General features: G+C 51.7%; 1 protein-coding gene across 1 annotated transcript in view; it reads right to left on the bottom strand.

The window, feature by feature from the left end:
* Positions 1 to 299: 299 nt before the first annotated feature.
* BCAR1 (BCAR1 scaffold protein, Cas family member) overlaps positions 300 to 18,557 on the bottom strand; it is a 39,299-nt gene continuing 21,041 nt past the window's right edge. Inside the window, exons 2-7 of the mRNA XM_082233466.1 lie at positions 12,700 to 13,335; positions 5,267 to 5,413; positions 4,996 to 5,103; positions 3,363 to 4,502; positions 1,676 to 1,765; positions 300 to 1,170 (exon numbers count right to left, since the gene is read on the bottom strand). Coding sequence (XP_082089592.1) covers positions 649 to 1,170; positions 1,676 to 1,765; positions 3,363 to 4,502; positions 4,996 to 5,103; positions 5,267 to 5,413; positions 12,700 to 13,335 — 2,643 coding nt within the window. The 3' untranslated portion in view covers positions 300 to 648. The remainder of the gene's footprint in view (positions 1,171 to 1,675; positions 1,766 to 3,362; positions 4,503 to 4,995; positions 5,104 to 5,266; positions 5,414 to 12,699; positions 13,336 to 18,557) is intronic.

Below are 18,557 nucleotides of genomic sequence, written 5' to 3'. Positions count from 1 at the left end.
GTGACAGTGGCAATTTACATTTCGTCCAGGCATGGTAGTGAAGCTGGAACGGATCAACGCTCTTCCCTGTTTTGGACATGCAAAGTTTTAGTCCAAATTGCTGCCTGGTTGACAACCCTAATGAGACACACACATTCTCTCTCTGCTTGTGGAATTGATCACCTTCCTTCTGTGTCGGCTGAACAACCTGGGCAAATTCGTTTGCTGGCATCCCAAGGCTCTTCCACAGATAAGGGCACTGATGTAACTATGGCAAGAGAAACACACACGTCGTTCTTTCTCCCATACCCCCTAATTGCTTGGATTCTATGTCTCTTTATTTGATTTAAATAGTGCTCATTAGCCAAACCATTTCAGAATCAAACAGGATGTGGGGGAGGGGGAAGGATAACTATTTGCCTTCCACCACCTTCTCCCCGGTTGCCATCAGGGCCATCAAGATCCTCCCTTGTGAACCACATCAGGCACATGGGAACCACTGGCAGGAAGGTCCATTGTCTGTGGAGCATAGAGGGAGGGGAGGGAGCAGCCAGCCCACCAACCCAGGAGAGTCTGGATAAGTATTTACAGCCCATTTGCAGTGTTTGGGTGGGTGGGTGTGGATCGTCGGCAGGCCTCCCCCCGCCCCTACGAAGCCAAGGGCGGGCTTCACATGGCCGCGAGCTGCCCCAGCACCATCCGGAACTGCTGCGTGCTGTTGGCGAGCTCGTGGACCCGTGCCACCATGTCCTGGGCAGCGGCGGGGGAGGGGTACTGTAGCGCGGCCACCTTGGTGGTGGCCACAATCTCCTTGAGCATGTCGCAAAGCAGGTTGCTGTAGTGGGTGACCTTGTGACGCACGTCCTGGGCCTTGGCCTGGCGTGAGAGAGTGTCCCCGATGAAGACCAGCTTGTGAGCGCTCAGGATGACGAACTTGCTGTGCGCCACGAAGATCTTGGGGGGCTGGTTGGTGCTGACGGCGGTGAAGAAGGCGTCCACGGCGTTGGTCAGGGTGGTGAGGTTGGCCTCGCACTGCTCCAGGTAGAAGAGGAGCAGCTGCCGGTCAGAGGGGCAGAGGGAGGCACCGTCCCCGGCCCGCACGTGGGCGTAGTGCTGCGGGGGCGTCCAGTTGGACAGGTCGTTGTCGATGGGCCGCGTGACCTCCTGCTCCAGGCGCTCAAACTGCTTCAGCTGCGGACGGGGGAAAAAAGCACAGGGTGCTCCGTCAAGCAAGGGTGGGCTGCCGAGGACAACCGGCTCCCCCCCCCCCAGCCTGCGGCAGAATGAGCCAGCTTCCTCCTCGCAGGTCTACCTGGGACCTGGGCTTTGCCACTGGGATGTGGTGGCATCCTGGGAGCCACAGATCCACACAACCCGGCCCTATCATTAGGCAGAGTGAGTATGTAGCCTCGGACAACAGACTTTTGAAAGCAGTGAACGTGAGGTGAAGGCGGAGAGGCAGGAGTGGAGAGTGCCACATATCCTGCCCTGCTTAAGCTACCCTGGCATCCTTCACCATCAGTGGCGACCAAACATTTTTGGGCCACTGTCCCATTTGTTTCATGAACTCATCCCCAGTGCCTGATACCCTGCCAAAAGCATTACAGGCGATGACCATGTTGTGCATGCGCCATTGACATGTGCCTGGCAAAAGCCTTAGTGGTGGGGCTGGACCCAGGAAGCCCACCCTACTCACCTGTTGCTGCTCCAGGTGCCCCTTCCCTTGCCGGATGATGTTGCCCCTCTCAAGCAGCTCCTTCTGGGTTTTCTCAAACTCTTCCTTTCCCTAGTTATTTTTTAAAGGGGCGAAAAGGAGGTTAGTACGGGTGAAACCAGAGAGACAGACCCACAGCACAAGGAACCCAGTTCATCAGTGCTAGAGCTTCTGCTTGGCATACAGAAGGTTCAGCCCCCGGCACCTTCACTTCGAAAAGGTTCTTGGCCAAGGCATCCAAAAAAGGACTCTTCACCAACCTGGCTCCCTCCAGATGTTTTGGAGCTGCAATTTCAATCAACCCCAGTCAGCACATCTGGTGGACACCTGGTTGGTAAGGGCAGGTGTAGGCAACACTGTGCTACCTGGATCAGTGACTTGAGTGCAAAAAGGCATTTCCTACCTGCCCATTTTTCAGCTTTCCACCGCTGGGGAAGGGCCATACCCCAGTGGTTCAAGCATCTGCCTGGCAGGAGGAAAGTCCCCAGGTTCAAACCTTGACATCTCCAGCAGAAGGCTACCTTGAGAGTCTGGATCACCAGCACCCATCAACAGAGACAGCCCTGAGCAAGACAGCCCCATGATCTGACCTGGCAAAAGGCCACCACAGCCCTGAGAGCCTCTCCCTGGCAGGGACCAGAGGCAGCACTGGAGGTGGTTGTGTGCAAATTCCAGTGGGGTAAGAGTGTTAGTTTGCTGCAGCAAAACCAAACAAGAGTCTTGCAGAAGACGTGACTGGTAGGCACACTCGTTGGTTGAGCTGAAAGATATTTTATCGTCTGAGGCAAAGAAGACAATGGCAGCTCCTGCTATTCTACATACAAAACTGACTAGACCAGCAGCTGGAACATACTTCAGCACTGGTAATGGGGCAGCAGCCTTTATAGCCCCCGAGGGCAGCAAGCCTCTGGGCACATCTGCCTTGGGCAGCTGCCTCACCCTGTCTCATGAAAGGGCCGGACCCGATTATTTGATTATAAACTTGCAGGCAGGGCCTGTTTTTTTTTGTGCAGGGCCCAAAAATCTTCAGAGGCTTTGCATATTAATGGCAATACTTAACCTAAGGCAAAGTGGGTGAAGAGCAGAGAGAAGAGGGGGCCTTCCTGCTTCTGCCACCTGGGCTACAAAGCTCCTTATCGTAAAAAAGTCAATTTTGGAGGTCTTAATTTTGCTGGTGTTGATATTGACGTATTGTATCCTTGTTTTTAGATCTTATTATGAATTACGTGAGGAAGATTTAATTTTGCTGTTTACACTTTATGTTTTCATTCACCGCTATATTCTTGCAATGATGTGAACCTTTCCATGTGGCAAGCTGGCTTGAGCATGGCTTAACGATGGAAAGGTGAAAGATATATACAGAAGATGATAACGATGGAAAACTTCGCCTGGTGCCAGGCTTTTAAAATACAGAACTATTATATTCTGGTTGGATTTCCCAGTAGTATGTCTTGGGGGCTGGAACCTAGCAAGGGGTTTGACCCCTGAGGATGATGGGATTTTGGGAACGGACGCAGAGGACCTAGCGAGGCCTCCCCCCCCACCTGTCCATCTTCCCCCGGTGGTGGCTTGCCCCTTCAGAGGCTCTGTCTGTGTTATGTGTGTGTGTGCGCACTCTGCCCTCCCCCCCCACAGCACACCCCTCCTCTTCCCCGCCGCCCAACCCCACCTGCAGGTGGACGTAGTCATAGTCTTCCATCCAGCCGCCCTCGCTGTTCTCATACTGCCCCTCGGGCGAGTCCTGGGTCAGGAACTTGGGCGGAGAGGGCAAGGGCCGGGACTGGATGCTGCTTGCCTTGTCAGCCGGGGTGCCGTGGGCGAGGCTGCCATCCCCTCCCAGGGAAGTGGGGGGCACCTTGGTCCTCCGGAAGAGCAAGGAGGCGTTCCCGTGCAGGAAGGAGGCCAACTGCTTGGTGTCGTCTGGCACCCCCCGCGAGTACATTACCAGGTGCTCCAGGTCGTCCGGCGGGGACCCCGGCTTGCCAGCCACCAGGGCGCCGGGGGCCCAGCCACAGGCATCCAGAGCCTGGCTGTGCCGCAGCAGAGCCTGGTACACGTCCTCCATCTTCTGCACCTGCTTGCTCAGCTTGGCGTAGAGGGAGCGGTCCGAGGCCTGCGAGGCGCTGCTCACGGCCGCACGGGCAAACTCCAGCAGTTCCCGCAGCGCCCCCCGGACGCTCTCAGCCGCCCCCTGGATGCGGGCCGCTTGCACCTCCATCTGCTCGGGGCTGCGCCAGCTGCCGCTGATGAAGGACATGAGGTAGGAGACGGCAGTGCCCACGTTGCCCTGGAGCCGGGCCAGCGTCTCCATGGCAACGTCCTGGTCGAGGTGCAAGTCCCTGTCAGGGGCCTCCTTGACGGGCACCATGTCCAGGGAGGAGCTGGAGTGGTTGCTGCGGGTGCTGCCCGTGCTGGAGGCCGAGAGGCGCTTGCCGTCGCCCGCCTTGCCCTCCCGGTCCACCTGGGGCGGCACGTCGTAGATGTAGTCACCCTCCCCGTCTTTGCTGCCCACCGGCAGTTCCCGCGGCACGTCGTAGACCTCCTGGCTTGCCAGCTTCCTCAGGCCGGGCGGCACGTCGTAGATCTCCTGGGCCTCGGGAACCCCTTTGCTGGCGGCCGGAGGTACATCGTACACATCCTCAGGCAGGTAAGGCTCTGCCGCCGGCGCGGAGGGCTGGGCAAGGATGAGTGGGTGCCGTAAGGGATCAAACGGCTTGGCCTTGCAGAAGACGGGGGGCACGTCGTAGGTCTCCTCCCGCGCAGGGCCATCGGGGACGTCTTTGCTGACCGATGGGGGGATGTCGTACACCTGCAGGAGGGTATTAAAGCTGGCGTTTAACCCAGCAGCACATCTGTAGCCCCCTCAGCTTGTAACATGCTGCTAGTTCGTTTCTGGGCCCCATTCAAGGTGCTCACTTGGGCCCCAAAGACTGATATTTTCCCTAAAGACTGTCTAAGGTGCCCAGATCGGCAAGGGGTGCCCCTCTTGGTAGTTCCTCTGCCCTCAAGAGGCTCTGGGGCAGGGTCTAGCATTCAGCTTTTTGTTTCTTAACTTCTGTGGCCATAAAACTGGTTCTCTTAAGTTACACAACAAATCAATCCTATGCTTCGGAGAGTGTACTTGGTGGGGTGGGTGTTTCTTGGCAATTTTTGTTTTGCCTCCGGGTCAATCGCCTTCTACTCTGCCTTGGGGTCAGAGTGGCTTCCTAAGCACTAGGGCAGCCCCCCACCGCATCCCCTGCCACTGAAGCTAGAGGCCCTCCCCACTTCCACACCTCGGAAACCCTGCATACCATACTCACCACCTGCAGGCCTTTTTCCACACTGGGGGGCACATCATAAATATCCTGGGCATGAGCCAGATCCCTGCTGTTGGGGCCCTTGACTGCCAAGGTGGGGGTGTCATATACCTGGCAAAAGGAACAAAGGAGAGCAAGAGACGTTAATTTCTAATGAGTCTGAAACCCATTGAGGGCTGGTGATTTGGAAGCAGAGGTTTCACCACCAACCCACCCGCGTGGGCACCTTGCCAACCAGACTCCCCCCACTTCTAGAAGGCAGGGCATCACTCACCTCCTGGCTGCCTTGGTTCCCCAGTAGACTCCGAGTCGGGGGCACGTCGTAGATCTCTTGGAGGTGGCGGGGAAAGTCATACTCATCCTGCTCTCCTTTGGGGGAGTCATAGACGTAGACCTGACCCACACGCGTGGGGACGACAACCTGCACAGGGGGGAAAAGGGGGGGTGGATGAGACAAAGTTTGCTGAGCTAGGCAGGTGGGAGCCTGGCTGGGAAAGTCACAGGTCTGACCTCCACTTGCCTGAGGCTAACTCTGGGGCCCCCAATGTGTCTGAGACACCGCAACATCTCAGGCTCATCTATGGCACTCACCAAGGATCCTTTCCTCCCCACCCCCACTTTTAGAGGGGTTGAGAGATGCCCTAAAGACTAGCTCAAAGTCACCCCGAAAAGCCAGGGGTGGGGAGACATCAGTGCCCCTCCAAGCATTCAGCCAAGTCCAATGCACTATCCAGTGCCCTGACCTCTTGGCTGCTTCCTTGTGCCCAAATGCTGCTGAAGAGCTTTTTCACTCTGGGGCGAACAGTACTGAGAACACACCACTGATCCAACAAGCTCTTCCCTAAGAGATGCTCCTAAATAGCCTCTGTGTGTGTCACATAGGATGCAGCTTGTCCTTTCATCCAGCAGAGGGTGCTGCCTGCCCACAGGCAGCCCCCGTCTGGAAGGAACCTCCAGGCACCTTGCAGCAGGAGCCCCTTCTCCAGGGGAGGCAGGGATGACATCATGTTCTATTTCTGGCTCTGAGCAAATGAAGGGCTTGGAGATGAAGCACAATGTGCGCTCATTCCCTCATGGGCGGCCGCTTCTGGAGGCGGGGGGGGGGGGAGGCAAGGGACCCTGCCGCAGACGCCTTCCCGGCTGCCGCTCGTTTGCAGGGGGGGGGGAGTGCATGCATAGAGAGGCATTGGAAGCCAGAGGCTGCAGGAGTCTCCACGCGCATTTGCGCACAGTCAGAGTGCAATACAACGAAAACGTGGAATTCAGCTACAAGGTTAAGCAGGAATGAGTCTTTGCAAAAGCAGGCTCTTGCTAACTAAATTATAACAATGCACTCAGGTTGCATTATTTATCCTGCTTCTGATCTGCCTGGGGTAGGGTAAAGAGCTGCCAAAAGCACTGAAGCTCAGAGAGGAGGCAATTTGCCCCTGCATGCCGTAAGAACACAAGAAGAGCCTATTGGTCAGGCTCATGGCCACCCAGGTGCCTCAGGGAAGCTGGACCTGAGCACAAGGGCAGTTTCTCCCCTCCTGCGGTTTCCAGCAACTGGTATTCAGAAGCATTGCTGCTTCTGACCTTGGAGGCAGAGCAGAGCCATCATGCCTAGTAGCCACTAATGAAGACTCAGCACTCCTGGAATGGGGACCTCAGAAATGACAGGTGGGCCAGAGAGGGGATGGATGCAAAACATGGTGTCTGCAAAGTCTGGTATACAGAAATTAGTGAAAGCCCTCTCATCCTCCTCCATGAATTTGTCTAATCCTTTTTTAAAGCCGTCTAGGTTGGTGGTCATCATTCACTCCTGTGGGAGCGAGTGCCATAGTTCAACTATGTCACATTTCAACCGCTTACCCCCAATCCCAAACTCCACAAACGACCCCAGGCAAGAGCTGGCGGCAGCGGTGGCACCACCACCAATTGCCTCCATAGCAAATTTGCAACCTCTCCCATGTAATGCCCCAGATCTAAAGTCTCCCAAGACACTTGGGATGCTAGTATCTACAGATCTGATGCTTTGTAACAAAAATAAAAAGAAGCAGGAAAACCAACATACAATTAGCAAGTTAATAAGATGCTCATGAGGGTGGGAATACGCATTTTGCAGGTTTTTCAAGCCAACAGAGCCTGCCAAGGACTTCAAGATTTCATCATGCACAGCCCACGTATTCCAAACACCACAGCCATAAGGTGTGGGAACTTGTTTTGTTTGGAAAAGGGAAAGTGGTGATTCTCAGGATGGCAGCCATTGAACCAGAGGTGTGCTTGATGTCATCGCTTCGTATCTTTAGGAGAACCTTCACTTATGGTCAGTGGTCAAAATTCCCCAGCTGTTACTGGACTACAATTCCCACCACCCCTGATCCCTGGTCCTGCTAGCTAGGGAGGATGGGAATTGTAGTCCAACAACAGCCAAGTCTGAGAAACACTGGTTTAGAGTGACCGACTAGCACCTGGGAGAGACCAGGGTTCAAATCCCGGCTTAGCCATGAAGCTTTCCCTTGATGACCTTGGGGGCCAGGCACTGCCCCATAGCCTAACCTAAAAAGGGCAGAAGACCCCCTGCATGCTACCTGGAGCTCCTCAGAGGAAAAGGTGGGATATAAATGCAATATGTTAACGTGGCACTGCCCTGAAAAATGGAGATCTTCCCATGGCACAGAAGCAGCCACATGCTGCAACACAGGTTTCCCAGAGTGGTGCCACTCGCACAGCACCACCGTGAGCCACTCCCCAAAAACACACACACAAACACACCCTGCATGGTACCCCTTTGGCCTGCCCTCAAAGGCAGGAAAAAGCAACAAGGTCACCGGTGAGGAGGAGGCGTGGGTGGGGACCTAGCAGGCAGGCAGGCCTGGCCGGCTGCCAAGTGAGAGAAGCTTTTTTCCTGAATCATTTACTGCTCTGCCAGGCCTGCTCCATCTGAATCTCCTTCAAGGTCAGCCAGCAGCAGCAGCAGCAGCAGCGGCGGCGGCGGCGGCTACTTAAGAGGACAAGCATGCCGGGTGCTTTGCCTACTGCCAACACACAGGACTATCGGTCTCCCCAGCCCAATACTGTCTGCACGGACTGGCAGTGGCTTTCCAGAGATTCAGGCCGCTAGAGCCTCAACTACCTGGAGACATCAGGGATTGAACCAGGGACTGTCTGCATGCAAAGCATGAGCTCTGCCAGTGAGCTGTGAGCCACCTCCTAAATATAAAACAAGGACTGTATCTAACTACGTTCGGCTCAGAGCAGTCACACGGAAATTAACAGACCCAGGTTTGTCATGTCCATGTTTGCCTTTAGTTGGCTGAGGAAGGCAAGGGGAGCAAACAGACTAACCAGAGAGCATTTTCCCTGGGTTTCCCCAGGTTGGTTGGTTGGTTGGTTTTTGCTTTCGGGGGTCAAAATTCCATGGTCAGGAATGCATTGGAAACTTCCTCATAGGAATCAATGGAAATCGTCAACAGGTTATGCAAACGCTCGCCTAAGGAACGATTTCTGGAGGACGCCTTGTGTTTGTAAAGTAGGACCTGTGTATACTAACACTGGATACAGTCCGAAGGTTCCAGTCCTCAAGGTTCTGAATGAAACTGGGGTTCAGGTATGACACAGGAAGCTGCCTTACACTGAGGCTGTGTATACCCCATTTATTTAAAGCACATTTCTCCTGCCCAGCCCAAAGATTCCTGGGAACTATAGTTTGTTTAGAGCGTTGGGAACTGTAGCTCTGCGAGGCATAACAACAACTGTCATGATTTGGGGGGCAGGGATAGTACATGTATACAGTCTCAGTCAGGCCACTGGTCCACTTAGCTCAGTATGGCCCACTCTGATGTACAGCAGCTCTCTCTGGGGTTTCAGGCAGAGGTTCTCTACCGGGGACTGAATCTGGGAACTTCTGCAGGCAAACCAAACGCTCCAACCCTCTGCTCTCCCCTTGCCACTGCAAGACCCCACATTTTGATATGGCACTCTGGGAGAAACCAAAGGCATCAGCCTTGCCCAGCCATGCCTCCTTGCAAGAGCCTTATCAATCTCCAATCCAGAAACAGGCTTGCCCAGGAACCGAGTTGAGGGAGCCTCAGAGATGGATAAGGAGGCCTCCCACCCAGAGGGAGGCCATTTCCTTTCCCAGGGAGAAACAGGAAACCGCTCCTCACAGCCTGCTGCAAACCCCCCTCCCCAGGGGAAAGCCATGCTGGAGCACACACACACACGCCCCTGTCTCCACCCTCCATTGCAGAGGGAGGCAGCGGAGGCAGGAGGCAAGGCAGCCTTGGTGCAAATCTCCAGGAAGCTCCCAGTAAGGAATGCAAGCACCAGCACTTGGGGGTAGGGGAAGGCAACCCAGCCCCAGCAGTCCAGGAACACTAACTGCCTCTGACCCCGTTCAGAGAAGCAAAGAGCTTTTAAAAGCAGACAGTAGTAGGTTGATTGCCACAATGGGGTAGCTGCTGCCTGCCCACAATGAGCAAGGCGGGCTGAAAAATCCCAGGGCATCTTTGCAGTCTGAAGCGTGGCTGCTGGTGTTGCAAATGGATTTCTCTCCCCCCTGCAGGAACCCCCAGGCCAGCAGAGCCAGCAGGGTGCAGCAGGAGCCAGCTTAAGGCAGTGCTCTTTAGGCTGGCTCCTCTGGTGTTACTATTGATGTTCAGCGGAAAGACTTTTATGTATGAGTGTTCTATTGCGGTTTTAGCAATTCATGCTTACCTGCCAGGATAAAAATATTTTAAACAAATTAGTTAACTGCATTGCTTAGCTGTGATTCCTGCACTGCAGGGGGTTGGGCTGGATGACACTTGAGGTCCCTCCCAACTCAACAATTCGATGACCACCAACCACCCCTTGCTACAACTCCCTGTTCCCCAACCTCTACTTTAGCTAAACATAAGAATGGCTTCTTCTGCTTCCCCCCGTTTACCTTTCTCCTCTTGCCTCTCCTATATTAAAATATACCTTGTAAGCCCATTGGGGCAGCTGACTGTGGTCTTGAATGCCATGCACATCAGCAGTGCTTTCATTAGTGTTCTAACAACAGCAACCTGCATGTGTTTCCTCGCTGTTCTTCTTTCAACGGCCTCCCCCCATTCCACATTTATGCCCATGCACCTGAACTCAACGGGCACCGTTTGACTATGAGCTCCATGGGACAGGGAGCTTCTTTGCGTCTGTTTCTCCTTGCATGTGTCTGAGGGGCAGCTGATGTAGCCCTCTCCAGATGTCACTGGGGCCCCCAGCTCCCGTCTGCCTCTGCAGCCAGCCTGCCCAATGGTCAGGGTTGATGGGAGCTGGAGTCCAACAACCACCTCTGAAGGGCATCATGCTGGACACCCCTGGCGTGTGAGGCTGTACAGATAATTCATAATAATGGACCTTGTGCAGAAGAAGCACTTTCCTCTCGGCCGTGAAAAGCGCCCAGCTCAGCAACTGCTAACAAGAACCATTTATGCCCCTTTCTCTTTCTCTGTGCCAAAACTCGCAAGACAATGCCTTCACAGCCACTTTACTACCACTATCTGACTGCAGGAATAAAAGCCACTCTTGCCCACTTTGACGGCAGAGTGGTAGATTTCTCCTGGGAGCATCGTTCCTGCACCTGACTCTCTGCTCTCATGCGAAACCCCAAGGGGGTGGGGTGGGGTGGGGAGGGGAGGGGAGGGGAGAGCTGCCTCTGCCTATTCACATCGGAAGCCAGTGATGGGCAAGAAACCGGCAGCATCACTTAGCCCACCTTTCCTTTCCCCCTCCTCCTGCTCTTCCTCCTAAGGGGTTTTTCAACATTTTAAGACTTGATTCTGCTTTTCTTAAAATTAAAAGGTGGGGGGAGAGATAATCTACTTTCATTTGCATAAACACACAAGTGGCAATTTAAAAATAGATCAGACAGCTCTCCTGCAGCGTGAAGGGAAGTAGGACAGAATACTGAATCTGTGCTTGATTTGCTGGCCAGTGTGCCTGTCAAATGCATTGCAAAGCTGCCCAGGCTTAAGCAAGGCAGAGTTGGTCCTCATTGGCCTGTACAAGCAATCACCCGCTGGCATGCGGACAGGGTATCCTTTCTTTATACCAGCCTGGCATCCTCCAGATGTTTTGGACTGCATCTCCCACCAGCCCCACTCTGGGGAAGGCTGCTTTAAGCTGTCCTCATAGGGAAGGCACTCCCACCTCTCTGATTGTGCTGGCTGCCCTTTCTCCCCACACTGGTGCTCTGAAGGAACATTAGAACATAAGAACACCTTGCTGGATCAGGTCAGCAGCCCATCTAGTCCAGCATCCTGTTCTCACAGTTGCCAGCCAGATGCCTCTTCTGGGAAGCCTGCAAGCAGGATTCAAACTCAAGAGCAGCCCTTAAGAGAGAATATTATGAAAATGATATACAGGTGGTACATGACCCCAGTCAAGCTTGCAAAAATCTATCATTTGCCCGATAATAAATGTTGGAAATGTAAAGAAACTGAAGGTACATTCTTTCACTTTTGGTGGACGTGCCCAAGGATTAAGGCTTTCTGGGAGACGATATATAATGAATTGAAAAAGGTATTTAAATATACCTTCTTGAAGAAACCAGAGCCCTTTCTCCTAGGCATAGTCGGCCAATTGGTGCCAAAGAAGGACAGAACTTTCTTTATGTATGCTACAACAGCAGCAAGAATACTTATTGCAAAGTATTGGAAGACACAAGATCTACCCACTCTGGAAGAATGGCAGACGCAACTAATAGACTACATGGAATTGGCGGAAATGACTGGCAGAATCCGAGACCAGGGAGAAGAGTCGGTGGAAGAAGATTGGAAGAAATTTAAAGACTATTTACAGAAATATTGTAAAATTAATGAATGTTAGAATGATGCTGGATAGAAATTAAATGGTTTTCAGCTGTAATATTATAAGGGAATATGAAAAATGGATTATTAATAGGTAAAAATTTAACGTTACAATAGCTTAAGATTAAAGACTAGGATAAACAAAGAAGGTAAGGATTTGCTGAACCAACAAACTGAACTGGAATACAAAAAAGGGAGGCGTGAGGAGGTCCGGGAAATAAGCTAATGAAAAATAAATAATGGAAAGAATGAGTTGTTTTTAACCATTTTTATTTTGTATTTTCTTACTTTTTTATTTTTATTTTGTAATACTTTGAAATTTTTAATAAATATCTTATAAAAAAACAAACAAACTCAAGAGCAGCCTTCCTGTGGCTTCCAGGAACTGGTGTTCAGAATCACTGCTGCCTCCAGCTGTGGAGGCAGAGCATAGCCATCATGGGTAGAAGCCACTGACAGCCATATCCTCTATGAATTTGCCTAATCCTCATTTAAAGCCATCACTGCCTCCTGGGAGAGAGAGAGTTCCATAGTTTACCTAGCTGCCTGTCTCAAATCTTCCTAAATTCAGCTTTACTGCATGTCCACCGGTTCTAGCAACGGGACAGGGAGAAAAACTTACCCCCATCCACTTCCTCCATGCCATGCATAATTTTATAAACTATCTTGTCTCCCCTTCCTTGCCTTTTCTCTAAACTGAAAAACCCCAAACACAACAACTTTCCTTTAAAGGGGAGTCTCTCCATCTTCTTGATCGTCCTGCTTGCCCTTTTCTGAACCTTTCCCAACTCTGCAATATCCTTTTCGAGGCGAGGCAATCAGAACTGTACGCAGTACTCCAAGGGGGGCCACACCATAAACTTGCCAAGTGAACAGGTGCCCTTCAGAGGCTTACCTTTCCTTGGGTCTTTGGGGCTTCCCATCCCCGTCCATCCAGTGAAGGAGGCACCTGGTAGATGTCCTGCCCCAGCCCTGCGGGAGCCGGAGGGACCTGGTAAATGTCCTGGGGCGGGCTGGCCGGTCCAGCTGGTACTTGGTACACCTCCTGGCATTGAGAGGGGCTCTGCTTTGGATAGGCAGGGGCCTGCTTGCCCGGGGGCGACTGGAACTGGCCCGCGGTCACTGTGCCCTGGTGGAGGGGGGCCCCCGGGGCCTTGTTTGGCGCCGGCACCAGGTAGACATTGTCCTCTTGGGGCAGGAAGGAGGGGTGCATAGAGGTGTACTGGGAGGCAGGGGACGTGGTGTAGCCCTCTTGGTGAGTGTAGGCCAGGGGGGTCTGCCCCGTCGGTTGCGGCGTCTGCTGTGGTGTCTGTGGCGTCTGCTGCGGCAGCTGCTTCTTGTCGTACATGCCCACCAGGATCTTGAGGCGGTTGCCAGGGACGATGCCCTGCCGCCCGTGCAAGGAGCAGAGCCACCAGCCATCCAGCCCTTGCGTGTTGCGCTCCAGCACCGTCATGATGTCGCCCTTACGGAAGGAGAGCTCGTCCGGGGACTCGGCCACATTGTCGTAGAGCGCCTTGGCCAGCACGTTCTGCAAGAGAGGCAGAGAGGGGGGGAGTTAGGGCGGCCAGCAGGGGGCAGGAGAGGGCATGGGGGGAAAGTGGGAAGACAGCGGATGGCAGGGCACCAATGGCTGAACAGTGTAGAGAGAGGTCAGCAACTGGCGCACCCCCTCCAAGCTGTACAATATGGCTCCCAGAGGTACAATTTGCAGTCAGCATCACATAAACCGTGCTCAAAAGGATCACCAGTGTGAAGTGTTCACAGAGGAGCCGTACTCACGCCATAAATTTAAAACACTATGATACCACTTTAAACAAGACATGGTTTCTCCCTCTCCCTAAGAATTATGGGAGCTATAGTTTGTTTTAAGCGTGCTGAGAGTTGCTAGGAGGCCCTTATTCCCCTCGCAGAGCTACAATTCCTAGAGTTCCCTGGGAAGAGAGATTGACTCTGGGAACTGAGGCTCTTTCAGAGCAATAGGGGTCTTAAACTGCTTTAAATATACAGTGCAGACAGGGCCTGAGCTACATTTCACCCACATCAAAGTAAATGGTTTCTACACACGTACAAATCTAGGTAAGCACAACTGCACTTCAAGGACACATTCCAGCCAGGCAAAAGCATTGGAGGGGGCTGTGGAGCAGGGCTGGTGGGGTGTGTGGCCTGGGAAGTGGGGAGTCTCGGGAGCCAAACTGACAGGCTGGGGTGTGGGGGCTGCGTCTGGCCCTCAGTCTTGCGGTTCCTCACCCCACATATACCCACCCCCCTGCCCATTGCACCTCCTCTTTCTAAATTAAGACTAAGGAGACACCTTCACTGCTATAGCCAAAAAGGGTTGGCCTTCAGAAGGACGTGAGGGTGCCCATGTGACTGCCCCAGCCCAGTTCATGCAAAGATCTCCTTTGAAGTGGAAAAGGAAAGTAATTTATCAATGAGCAAAGGTCACTGGGTGGAACGTCCCAGGCAGGACTCTCCGGTCTGTATACAGAATTTGCCTGGTGCCCTAGTAAGAAGAAAGGCTCCCTCTTTTACAGGTGAAATTAGTTGGGTCTCCCCCTCCCCACAAATAAAGAACATGAATACACATGGGGGAAATGGGTTAAAAACAACAAACCTGGAGCTAGAGACTTGTGTCGGCCTATTTATAAAAAGCGCTGTTTGCAAACAAAATGACATGCCTAACCGCTGAGCAAGAGACTAGAAGCTTTCAGAAAAGACACCCTGTGCTGAGACGAATATACACACATCTGTGCCTTTTAAAAGAGAGCAAAAGCAATGGAAATGATGTAAGATTTTAAAAGGACGCAAAAGAAAAATAAAAAAGATACAGATTCTGGGTGATTTTGAACAAAGCAGGAGACACACAAGCAAAGTGGAGCTGCTTTGAGAAGAAAGGCCAGTTTACGGTGCAATTCCAATGCATGTCTACTCGGAAGTAAGTCCCACCGAGTTCAGTAGGACTAAGTAAGTGCACACACAGAGGCCTACCTGGAAGCAAGTGTCATTGGATTCAGTGGGGCTTATCTCAGAGGAATGGCTGCTACAGATTCCAGCTCAAACCAAACTAATCATTCAGGGTTGTCCTTCTCCTCTCCCTCCTGCATGCCCCGCTCTCTCCTTTTACCCCAACTTTCTTTGCCCCACTGCTATGGGGAAGAACTAAAGCTCAATGGCAGAGTCTGCCTTGCATCTACAAGGTTCCAGGCAAGGCTGGGCGAGAATCCTGTTAAAAGTCCTGTGGAGTCACTGCTAGTCAGTGCAGACAACACTGAGCTCAATGGACCAATGGTCTGGCTGGGAATAAAGCAATTCCTGTGATCATTTGCTCTTATTTAAGTCTGAAGAATGCAAAGCAAATAAAGAGCAGCAAGTGCTGCTGTTCATTAGCCGGTTTCTTGTTCTTTCAAATTGCGAAGTGTTCCAAACCCAACAACAGAGGATTTTATCAGATGGGCCGGCTGGCAGACCAGCTTAGGGCCTGGGACCCTCCTTCTAGCACAAGCAAAGTCTCTCCTCCCCACTTCTCCTCTCCTGGGCAGGAAGTGCCAGAGCTGTGAGTCAACCAGAGAATTCCCTTTGTGCGTCCTGCTGCCCTCCACCCCTCCCGCAGCAGCAGGACACGCAGAGATTCAGAATTTACTTCCAAACATAAGTTTCTACTGGAGCCCCAAGGAGGTAGGTGGAAGGGGGAATCCAGCCTCTTTTGAATCTTGATGCCAGTCTCTCATTGGTCTTTCCCAACCAGTGTCCTACAGCTGTTTCGGACCATGACTGCCATCAAACTGTGCTGGCTGGAGTTAATGAGAATTGTAGTTAAAAACAATCAGATTGGGGAAGATTTCATACCTTCCAAACTATGCCTGTTTATAAAAAGGTAAATAACAGGCTTTTTCACTGCGGTCTATCAATTGCTACCAGGTGCCAACCCAAAAGGGCCACCCTTAAAATATACTTACTCCGTTGCTTGGAAAAAAATATTCCATTTCACATTTTGGTGCTGGATCACACATCAAATTTGCTGCTTCTGAACATCACTGTTTTGTGGAAGTTTAAGCTTCAGTACGGCATGCCAAGCATTAACTCTGCAGAGTGAGTTACCGTGACTCAACTCCATACAGTGGTGCCTCGCAAGACGAAATTAATTCGTTCTGTGAGTTTTTTTGTCTTGCGAATTTTTCGTCTTGCGAAGCACGGTGTCGGAAAAGTTTTGAAAAAGCTTCAAAAATCACCAAAAACCTCAAAAAAGGCTACCAGACCGCGTTCTATGTGTTGCTCCTCGAAGTCAAGTCGCAACTGTATTAACGGTGTTAAGAAAAAGGAAACAAACTTGCAAAAAACGCAAGACGTTTTCGTCTTGCAAAGCAAGCCCATAGGGAAATTCGTCTTGCGAAGCAGCTCAAAAACTGCAAAACCCTTTCGTCTAGTGAGTTTTTCGTCTTGCGAGGCATTCGTCTTGCAGGGCACCACTGTACTTAATTCTTTAGTGAGATGCCAATCTATAGATCTCACCAAACTGCTCTGCCTACTAATTCTTGGTCCCTTCTACATCTCGTTCTCAGTTCTAAGTTCCTTCATGCTTCCTGTACTGTGTTTCCTCCCAGGAGGCCGAAAGCACATTTCCCCCCAGCAAGATTGTTTTGTTTACAACTAGTGGCTGATTGAGGCCCCTTAAGCAAAGAATGAGAAGAAAATGTTTTGTACGGTTTTCAAAGCCCAAGTGGGCGTTCACAGAAAACACAGGGCAGGGAAGGGGGAGCTGTCTGCGGGACAAGAGAAAAAGAAGGGTGATAGCTGAGTGGCACACCACAAGCTTTGTAAGGAGAAGGTGTCAGGTTCAATACGCAGGGTCCCCAAGTACGGCTGGGAGAGACCCATCTGAAATCTCAAAAGAGAGCTTTTGGCACTCAGTGGAAGACCAGGGGTTCCCAAACTGCAATTAGTGGACAGGACCACCAGCTTCATCCAGGTGGTCCGCCGTGCTTCTGTGGATTTGTGGCTGAAGACGGGAGAAAGCATGCCCATCACATTAAATACTCGTACCAACTTTTACTTGTAATTTATTGCTTCTTTTATTTCTCACGTTGTGTTTTATTGTGTTGCAACTTGAATACAATAAAACACAATTACCTAAGAAATAAAAGAAGGGAGGGGGAAATGCAATTAAAGATCATACAACATCTAGCACAGGGCACTGCAATTGCTAAAGAATGGGCAGAGGAATATCATTAGATGATCTGCCCAGACCCTCGGCAATTTCCAAGTGTTCCATTGGGGTGAGAGAACTTGAAACTTGCTGGTGTACTCTGTATATACCAGCTCCCTATGTTCTGAGGACTCTACAGGTTCTTGCTGTGGCCAAAAGCCAGATCCCCTCCCATCCAACTATCCGTCAATGAAAGAAGATTCACAGGTATGTGGTGTGCTGACAGTCACCAACTCGGCTATACAGTTGGTTGATGCCAGGGACGGGGAACCTGTGGCTCCCAGAGGCTGTCGGGTCTTCAACTCCCATCAGCCTCACCCAGCACAATCAATTATCAGGAAGTATGGCGGTTGTAGTCCAACAACATCCAGAAGGCAGCAGGTGGATTCCGATCCCTGCTTTATAGTGAAGTAGATGTGCGGTTGCCACTTTGCATGATGGTGAGACATGTTTACATTTCCCCGTGTCGCTGCTTTTGGAACGCACTCACGCCGGAGGCCATGATGGCCACTGACATGGATGGCTTTAAAAGAGAACTGAACGAATTCATGGAGGGCAAGGGTTTCAATGGCTACTAGCCACCATGGCTCTGCTCTGCTTCTGTGGTGGGAAGCAGGACGCATCTGAATGCCAGTTGCTGGAAACCACAGGAGGGGAGAAGGCTCTTGTGCTTGAATCCTGCTTGTGAGGTTTCCCATTAAGGCATCTGGTTGGCCACTGTGAGAACAGGATTCCAGACTATAAGGGCCATTGGCCTGATCCAGCAGTCTCTTATGTTCTTTCCCTAATTGAAGTTCTACCCTTTCCCCTAACCCTTCCCTTCTCCCTTTGCAATTGTTGAATGGAGATGAAGAAAGAGCACAGATCTAAAAACGATGTTCTGTTAAATCTCTCGGAGTGTGGATAAAACCGCCAGCCTGGCCTTGCGCTGCTCCCTATATGTGCTCTTTAATGGGACTATTATTTGATTGCTTATACATGGCACACCCCTTTTCTCTTCCAACCACCAAACTGACCACAGGGTGACTATGCAAGACATGGGACTGCCATGCTAGGATAGGCTGAGGGAAACCCTCTGTAGGGCTTCTCCTACAAATTTGATGCTGCCTTCCAGGAATTCAAAATATTTTCCAGGCCTGCCCAAACTTTACCAGAAGAGGCCCTCCTGGAATAGGAGACTGAATCCGAAAGCTAGGATATTGTAAGCAACAGGCTCGACTTCCCACCCTCCCCAAGGGAAAGAGGCGGAAAAGGCATCTATGGAAACGGGGCCTCAAATGGACAGATATGTTGCAGAGGCTGGGGGGGGGGGAGAGGCAGAGAAAAGGAAGAGTTGCTGCTGTTAACAGCCCTAAATGCAGCTGTGGGGCATCTGGCCAGGCACTGTTGCAGCCCCACAAAAATACTGGCTATGACACAAACACTCTCCACACTACTGGGGTTACACGGGTTCCTCTGGTGCAGAACTACATCTAACAGCACAATGGACCCTTTTTTTTTTACCACAGTGGTTCCCAAAGCAGTTTACAGTAATATTATATTATATT

The sequence above is a fragment of the Podarcis vaucheri genome (assembly GCF_965113315.1).
Source record: "Podarcis vaucheri genome assembly, chromosome: 7".
NCBI classification, from domain to species: Eukaryota; Metazoa; Chordata; class Lepidosauria; order Squamata; family Lacertidae; genus Podarcis; species Podarcis vaucheri.
Note: the sequence above shows the minus strand (reverse complement) of the source record. Positions and strands in the feature narration are given on the sequence as shown.